Source organism: Cyclopterus lumpus, chromosome 14, assembly GCF_009769545.1.
Source record: "Cyclopterus lumpus isolate fCycLum1 chromosome 14, fCycLum1.pri, whole genome shotgun sequence".
NCBI classification, from domain to species: Eukaryota; Metazoa; Chordata; class Actinopteri; order Perciformes; family Cyclopteridae; genus Cyclopterus; species Cyclopterus lumpus.
In genome coordinates this window covers 16,845,788-16,854,515 of record NC_046979.1, presented here as the reverse complement: position 1 = coordinate 16,854,515, position 8,728 = coordinate 16,845,788, and the positions used below count along the sequence as shown (strand labels likewise).

General features: G+C 44.7%; 1 protein-coding gene across 1 annotated transcript in view; it reads left to right on the top strand.

The window, feature by feature from the left end:
* The window catches only part of LOC117742574 (unconventional myosin-XVIIIa-like), a 46,154-nt gene continuing 37,426 nt past the window's right edge, over positions 1 to 8,728 (top strand). Inside the window, exons 1-14 of the mRNA XM_034550078.1 lie at positions 1 to 45; positions 208 to 219; positions 804 to 1,574; positions 3,332 to 3,427; positions 3,615 to 3,686; positions 4,751 to 4,777; positions 5,652 to 5,711; positions 6,507 to 6,594; positions 6,823 to 6,929; positions 7,016 to 7,192; positions 7,332 to 7,542; positions 7,642 to 7,784; positions 8,163 to 8,263; positions 8,432 to 8,495. Coding sequence (XP_034405969.1) covers positions 1 to 45; positions 208 to 219; positions 804 to 1,574; positions 3,332 to 3,427; positions 3,615 to 3,686; positions 4,751 to 4,777; positions 5,652 to 5,711; positions 6,507 to 6,594; positions 6,823 to 6,929; positions 7,016 to 7,192; positions 7,332 to 7,542; positions 7,642 to 7,784; positions 8,163 to 8,263; positions 8,432 to 8,495 — 1,974 coding nt within the window. The remainder of the gene's footprint in view (positions 46 to 207; positions 220 to 803; positions 1,575 to 3,331; positions 3,428 to 3,614; positions 3,687 to 4,750; positions 4,778 to 5,651; positions 5,712 to 6,506; positions 6,595 to 6,822; positions 6,930 to 7,015; positions 7,193 to 7,331; positions 7,543 to 7,641; positions 7,785 to 8,162; positions 8,264 to 8,431; positions 8,496 to 8,728) is intronic.

Sequence of the window (8,728 nt, the reverse complement as noted above, 5' to 3'; positions counted from 1 at the left end):
ATGGCGTACAAATCCCGCTTTTCATTCTGGGAGCGAAAGGGAAGTGTTTATGTTTATGTTTTTTATTTTTTTTGCCTTTCAGTTCATAAGTGCATGTTGTTACTTGCTGAATGGGTGAACCTTTCTGTAGATGGAGAAACGGTTTGGATCTGAATGTGTGGTTTCATCTTGTTCTTGTTGCTTCCTCTTGTGTAGGTTAAAGTTGAGAACAAGCCAGATGTAAGTGCTTCTCCCCCCCACCACCCCCACACCAGCATGCTTTTTGGGCACTAACTGTTTTGTGTGCGGTGGTACAAGATATCAGAAAAATGATTTGGTCACTAATCATGATCACAACCTTCTGCTACCTAAAATGATCTTGGGTAGTTAACTAGCAATACGTTGAATATACAGTGATGACAAATACAGTTTCTTCATCAATAACTACCTATATACTGATAGGACTTCAGGTGATGTTCATTACTCGTGGTTATAGAATATGACTAAAGCTTGGCTTTGACAAAGGATATTTTCTACAATTTAATCAACATTGTCAACACTGAGCATCACGTGTCTATAAACACAGTGTCTGCAGTGTCCACGAACAAAAGTTTTGTTTATATTCAGTTTCTCATCTAAATGCATTGTGTGCATCCTTCAAATATTTTTAGTACATTTGCAACAGTTTGCCAATAAGCTCCAAAGTTACAATTGAATTGAATTGAATTGCCTTTCGACAGAGTTTCTGAGCTCTTTGACAGTTTATCTGCACCAGTCGTATGTATAATCTGCACTATTGTCTGCCTTGCTCTGTCTGTATCCAGTCCGATGGAGATAGTAGTCAGGGAGCCACCAAACCTGGACTAGACACAGACAGCGGTCCTCAGTCGACGGCGTCGTCAGCTGAAGAGTCAAATAGTACCGTTGCCATGGGCGGCTCAGACAGTCCGGGGGAGGAGCAGAGCTCCAGCGGTAAAAAAGTGGTGAGGGTCGTGAGGAGAGTTGTCAGGCGCGTGGTTCCTGCTGGGACGGCGGAGCAGAACCAGCCCGCCGTTTCCGAGTCTGCCGGGGCCGCCTCCGCTGCAGACTCTCAGACCCTTAGAAGCACGAGAGCTGCTCGGCAGGACAAGGATGACATCTCCGTGGGCCTGGCCAGCTTAATGGGCAGAGGTAGAACCAAGGAACACCGGCCTCGCACCCGCACCCAGGACCGCAAAGAGGACATGAAAGACGAAGAGAAGCAGGAGGAGGAGGAGGAGGAAGAGGAGGAAAAAGCGGAGGAGGTCACATCTGTGCCCACTGCTACGGCACCAAACCCCGCACCATCAAAATTCAACCCGCTAACCCCTCCAGTTGGATTCATCCCCTCTCCCAAACCCAACCCTTTGGCTCCGCCTGCTGGTTTCATCCCGCTCCCCAAACAGACCCTGTTGACACCTCCACCTGGTTTCATCCCTGCCAGAAAATTAGAAAGTCAAAAACAGAATCCCCTCGCAAGACCTCCGGGATTCATCCCTGTTCAAAGAACGGACTCCCTGGCTCCTCCTGCAGGGTTCATCCCGAAGCCCCGTGTTGTTGCTGTAAAGAAACCGGAGGTATTGAGTGAAATAAGTGCACGTTTGCTACTTAACCTCTGGGTGGAGCATGCTGTTAATGCTGATATTAACACAGACACTTCCTCACAGTGTTTACCCGGGAAATACACCTTCAGGTTTTGGTTACCATTTCATACGACTGCCGTTTTATTACTCCACGTCATCTTCACGATTAACACGATTGCTCTTTTCACATACACGTTGATTTTATTTTGGGACATAATGAAGCCTCCTTGAATAAGTGAAGGCAAGAAGGGTGCCTGTGCCAGCTCATGAATAGACTTCGTCAGTGGGTATGAGGGTGTACTCACGGCCTGCGCTCTGCTGGTCTGGTCAGTCGGAGTTCTCTGCGAGCGCTGAGCCGGGACTCATTACTGTCACTTTCTGCAGGCAGGGCACTGACGTTGCGCTGACCACGGAGGCGAGGCGGCTTCGGCGGATCTTTTGGGGGGCTTTTTTTAAAGAAACAGGAATCCCGATGAGAATACAAATGCTTATCCTCACGCAGTACGCTAATCACTAGACGTTGCCAATCAAACAGCTCACAAACAGCTGACCAGAAAACCAAGATCCCAGTTAATCATGCATCATTATGTGCGGCTCGGAGCTGGTAACTAGATTATTAAATTCACCTCCAGCTACACTTTTATGTCTGGACTTTTATTGTGTAGCTGTTCTTTCAGTATTTAAAGTCCAGGTCTCTTTTTCCAGTGTCTACCTCAGACAGGGTTAGATTGCTGTCCTGTTATTGAGAGTCTTTGGCATTTTGTCTGCCAGCGGGCCATCTGAAAATTTGGTCGACAGATGCTCATAAAATCTGGCAAACAGTTGGTTATTTGGCCGTGGAGCTAGGGATTTGAATTTGGAGATACGCACCTGGTGTTTTTGCCGAGGGGTATTGTGTGAGGAATGTGCTTTTTGTGTGTGAGCCTCCTTAAAAGTTTGTGCTGTCTTGTGATTTTAGTTTTTTCTCTCATTGGAGCCACGTATCAACACATCAGCCATAACCATTATATACAATTTAAACACATTAATACATTGGGATAACGTGCTTGTTGTCACCTCTAGGCTTTGTGTGGAAGTTAGTTGAATTCTCACTTTTAGCACATGAGAATTAGGGAAAAAGTCAAATTAAAACGAGCATTGTAATGGCCCTACTTAGCCTGATTGTCATCTCAAGATAAACATTAATCAGAAGTAATGGTTTTGTCATGATTAAAATAGCTTTTTAGCTGCACAACCTCAACTTGAAATATAACTTATTTAAACGGCAGCAGATATGGGGGAAAAAAAAAACTATTATTTGAATTATTGATCCACAGCTGCATCCAATTAGAGAGCAAATGATGAAACTTGATGATTTAATTTCAGGTGCTACCCACACATTCCTTGCATGTTGTCGCGATTGTATGATTATTCAGCTGAGACAATACTAAACCATTTTAATTACAAGAGCTTGTTAATCCAGTAACCATTGACAAACAAAAGCCTTGAACCATTATCTTTCTGATGCGGCCCTTAATGATCCAATTCTCTTCGATACTCGTTTCCCCTTAATCATTTCCTGATTGAATTAACTGGAAAACTTAATTAGCAGGAGTAAACATCCCTTGAAGTGGGTTGTAGTTCTGGACGTGTTGGATACAGAGTTTAAAGAAAGCGCACAATGCTCGGACATCAATGTCCTCCTCATCATCACCTTCCCATGTCATTTCCACCTGTGTGTTTTGTGGATGTTTGCATATGATCGTGTGAAGGGAAAGGAGACATCTTGTCCCCCTGAGGCCCCCGATGGTAAGCCGTCCCCCCTTGCGCTGCCCCAGGCTCAGTCTGCACCCAATGGACAGCTGTGTGTTCATCTTGCTGCAAAGGTACACGCCACAGTGTGTGTTTCTCACATTTTATATTCATTTTCCACGTGACATGTGCCCACTTTTTTGTTTTTGCTTGTGTAAAGTGGACCGTAACAGCAATTTCCTCTGCATTATTGATTTTACATCCTGGCCAACTGCAATTGCTGGTCCTGCTATCCAACTGTAGGTCCCGGAGCTGGTTCCCTCTGAGGAGGATTACAAGCGCGTGAGGAGGATCTTCGGCGTCAATGGCAACGATGTAACTTCTCTCTTTCTAACTTTGTTTGGTTTGCACCTGCAAGTCAACGTGCTTGCTTCCCCAGATAGAGGGAAGTGTGTCTAAAATGGCCCGGGTCCACGGCTGTCCCAAGCTGTCTGCCAATGGGGTTCTTATTACAGGGGGTCCTCTGCATTGTTGGCCACTTGGTGTGAAATCTGATACTTTGTGATGGGAGGGATATTTTCTTACAGAGTTACGGAGATGATTGAAAGGAAAATAAAAGCTTTCTTGGTGAGCTGAACTTGTTGTTAGTATACTGGAGATAGGACAAGGCGATATGGACAAAATCTTCTAACTATATTCCAATATAGGTCATTTCATGTCTTGATAACTATATATATATACTGTATATATCACAATATAACATGTGTTCTTGTAATGCAATAAATAGTTTATATGAAATAACCAGATTATAAAGCCTCTTGTATACTCCTGTGTGATTTAAATACTTTAGTGCAAAATGAGTTTCAAGTGAAATTCTGAAGACAAAAAAAATTAATATTTGCATCTATAGACATTTGTTAATTGCGTACAACTTATTGGTAATGTAAAGTGTTGTTGAGTTATCGCCCAGCCCTAACCGGAATGAAACATATTCTGTGGACACAACTGATTATGAGATCCAATTTTGTATCCATACATGCCATCGTAAATGGTATGCCGTGTGATTGATAGGTGACAGTTTGAGTTATTGTTCTCTTTGAGCTCACCTGCACATCTGGATATAACAGCTGTAGCTCTGTGTTTCTCTTGCCCAGGGCCCTCCTTTCTTTCATTCGGTAGTATTAACTGCTTTGTTATCAGGTCCAGAGGAGCACCTGCGTACTGCATGACTTCGTACCATGCCCATTGTTATTACTTTGTCAGTGCTTTGATAATATGGCATTGTCTGGTTATGTAAGTCCAGAGCACTGAAATGCAATCCTTTTTATCCCCCCCTCCCCTTTGTTGTCTCAAATTGTGTCTCACATCTCCACTTTGGCCTCTCTGCGGGTCATCGGATCCCAACTCGCTGCTGTCCTCTATGCTGTTTGCATGGCTAGCGTGCCAGAGGCCGCAAACCCTCTCAGGTATGGCCGGCTCGCCCCGTAGAGTGCTGGAGTCTGTTCTCCTCTACTGACCCCTCTCTGCCCTACTCTGTCTGCGCCTGCCTGCTCGTCTTTGTCCCTCAGCTGCTCTCTTCGGAGGGCCCCAGAATGTGGTGCTGTGACACAAACTAGGGGTTGCTAAAGTTTGGGTCGTGGGATTCTTACATTTTTAGATGCAGCGACAAGATTACTAATCGCTTTGAACGTGTTCCGTTTCCAATTCACACGACCCTGCAGCGGTCTATTGACCTCGCTGTATTTGCCGTCTACACACGCATATAGTTATTGATGTTAAGACAGTGGTCACATATATAAATACCTGAACAATTTCCTCTCAAACTCCCTGAACGTGCTTGCAGTGATACAGTATACAACTCATTACACTATATCCATGTGTTTATGCATTACCAAACCATCTCCATAGGCTAAATTCTTTAGCATTGACTTCTACTATTTCTGGATGGATGGTGCCCTGTATTTAGACCTCACTGTGCACAACTGATCTTGTTAACTGTGACTGTTAATATGACGGATCATTTATTTTGTGCCCCGCAGAGCCCACTCGCTGTACTTCAATGCACCTTGTAATCCCTGCTCATTAATACATTCATGTTGTAATTTCACATGGTGAATTACTTTAATGACTCACTTATTCTGCTGCCGTTGCTTGACTTACTATTGCGCCATTGCACTGCCGACGGCCTTGCCGCAGTGTTTTGGTATTATCTTTTCTACACATACTAATCTTTGACCTAATACACGTTTTTTTTTTTTTGTTGCTCCACCGTGTCTTATTCTGCATCGTTTTGAAACCCACCGAAAATACTGACTTCTCAGTTCTCCTTCCCTTCTCCAGTCCAAGCTTGTTGAGGACCCCGTGGCCATCCTTCAGGCAGCACACTCGGCTGCAGCTAAGGTCTGACCATGGCTACAACTGATTGTAGTTCTTCCGTGTGTCAGAGTGGTGTGTGTGTGTTTTGTGGTTTTCTTGTGTGACGACCCAGTAAGAGGGTGTGGGTGGGCTCAGTAGTGAGTGAGGCAATCCCACCCCCAGGAAGGCCTTGGTTACATCTGCCCCATAGCCCACGCTGTTACACTTCCTGCTGTCCCTACATCCTAACCAAAGAGAAAATACAAATGATATGCTGTCTCGGTGCAGCTATCCGATGCTTGTTATGTTAGCTTTCTGTTTACGTCTGTTTCCATGCATGACTCACTCCAAACCACTTTTGGGCTGTTTCTGTTTGTTGTGTTCAAAATTATTTAGATGTTAGTTTTTTTTTCTTCTTCTTCTGTGCAATCCCCCTAAACCCATGTATTTTTGTCTTTGTGATGTACTTAGTTGTGATGAAACAGCCCTGCCCCACACTCTGTCTGTGATGTCTTTTCAGAGAACACATTAAATGCACTCTCCATGAGTTCAACACACACTCTGGGAGCTCTGGAGGGTGCTTTAAATAAAGGGAGGGGCGGGGGGTCGGAAGGGTGGGTGGGGGTAGGTGGGGGGGGGGAGTTATGAATGCAGTTCCCCTGATGTGACTCATGTGAATGTGAACTGCATGTTAGTTCGTGCTCGTGAAAGTGTAATTTGTAGGATCCCCGTGATGGTCCATTATGCACTTACATTTTTTATTTTAGTCCTTCATTTGGTTATGTTCAATTATTGATTGTACATGTGTTTCTCATCCTGACTGTTAACTGTCTCTAACAGGGAAAGACTGAGGAGCAGATAACGGCAGAGAGAGCCTGGTATAACACAGAGAAAGTATGGCTTGTCCACAAGGATGGATTTTCCATGGGTAAGTAATCTTCAGCATTTATGTACCAGTCTCCAGACTAGACTAGACCGCCGGCTGTATGTAATAAGACTAAGCATGTTGCTTGTTCACTTTTAATGAAGCTCATACATTATTGAAAGCAATACAACTGCCACGCATTATCCGACATGTAAAATGAGGTGAAGCCGCTGCACTCGGCTCGAGATCATATGTCAGGATGAATTAACTCCAGACTTTGTGGTGCTGCAGCAACTCTCCTGAAGACGGAGGCGGGCAGCCTGCCAGAGGGGAAGGTGAAAATCCGCCTGGAGAGTGACGGATCTTTATTGGATGTGGATGAAGACGATGTGGAGAAGGTATTTAATCATCAAATCAACTCTGAACCGCATCAATTACAGATGACACCGGGTGAGTACGTGACCGCTTTGACTTTGAACTCCAGGCAAACCCGCCGATGTTTGACCGGGTGGAGGACCTGGCCTCTCTGCAGTATTTGAACGAGTCCAGCGTGATGCATTCCCTGAGGCAGCGGTATGGCGGTAACCTGGTGCACACCCATGCTGGGCCCAACATGGTGCTCGTCAACCCCATTAGCGCCCCTTCGATGTACTCTGAGAAGGTAGGCTGCAGCCTGTGGATACAATGACACATCTGGTCCTGAGTAGCATAACATGAGCGGGCGGTCAGAATGAAATAAACCATCAGAAATAGTTGATATGTATATCCTCTTCTCTGGGATCTATTTATCTTCTTTGCAGGTGATGCACATGTTTAAGGGCTGCAGACGGGAGGACACTGCCCCTCACATTTACAGCATGGCCCAGGCTGCCTATAGGAACCTGCTGACCACTCGACAGGATCAGTCCATCGTCCTGCTGGGCAAGAGTGGAAGTGGCAAGACCACCAATTGTCAACACATCATCCAATACCTGATAGCCATTGCTGGCAGCACCAACAAAACATTCTCCAGTAGGTTGGAAAGGAACTGGAATTAAAAAGTACAAAGTGTAGTGCATGTGCCCCCCCCCCCCCCCCCCCCCTCCTTATCAGACTCTTTGTTGTCTGTAGCAGAGAAATGGCAGGCGGTCTACACAGTTTTGGAAGCTTTTGGGAATGCCTCTACCTGTATGAATGGGAATGCCAGCCGCTTCTCCCATATTGTTTCCATGGACTTTGACCAGGCAGGTCTGGTGACCTCAGCCTCAATACAGGTACCAATAAACACATTTATCTGTCTGTCTGTCTATCTGTCTGTCGAGTAAACACAATTCAAAGTGCTGTTTTTGTGTGATTTTTTTGTGGAGGAACGCAGATTTACTGTCGATTAAATGAACTAATCGATTGATTCGTAGAATAAATTGTTCTAAGAATCGACTAAGAATTAATTTTGTCGAGGACAGCTCTAATTCATTCAAATCACTGGTGCTGAACCAACTGAATTTCCTACTCATGCAAATCTGCTCTCAGACAATGTGTCGTAAACTAATTAAAATGTTCCCCTCCAGCAGACTTTGTTATTATACTTGCACTGCCTGTTGTGAGTGTTATTTTCGATCATGCTAACATCCGGTTCTGCTGCGGCCTTGCAGACCATGCTTCTGGAGAAGATGAGGGTGACAAGAAGACCAGGGGGAGAGTCCACTTTTAATGTCTTTTACTACCTGATGGCTGGACTCGACAGCTCTCTGAGGTGAGGATCAATACCATTATGCCAAATCAATGCGCACCGCACCACAATTTCGTACTGGATGAAGACGTTGATATGTTGCAAGGATGTGTTACTGCTTTTCTGTTATGAAGACATTGGTAGACATGGGAGATGTTGACGCCTTCCGTGTTGTTCTCATTTCTTAATCAGAACGGAGCTGCACCTGAACCACTTTGCTGAAAACAATGCATTTGGAATCATTCCTCAGACAAAGGTAAATACTACTTGTTAATGGGAGGTTGGCCCGTTTGCACAGTATGTGGTGGCCCAGAACTGACAACTAATAATTAAATTGCAATTTCACAATAGAAATGGTCACAGGTCAGAAAGTGTGTTTTGAAAGATGGCACCGTCTCAACAGCTGGCAGAATAATTACTGATATCTATCAACAACTATGCTGAAACGTTGCAGATGAAATCAGTTTAGTTAATCCCATTTTAACTTAT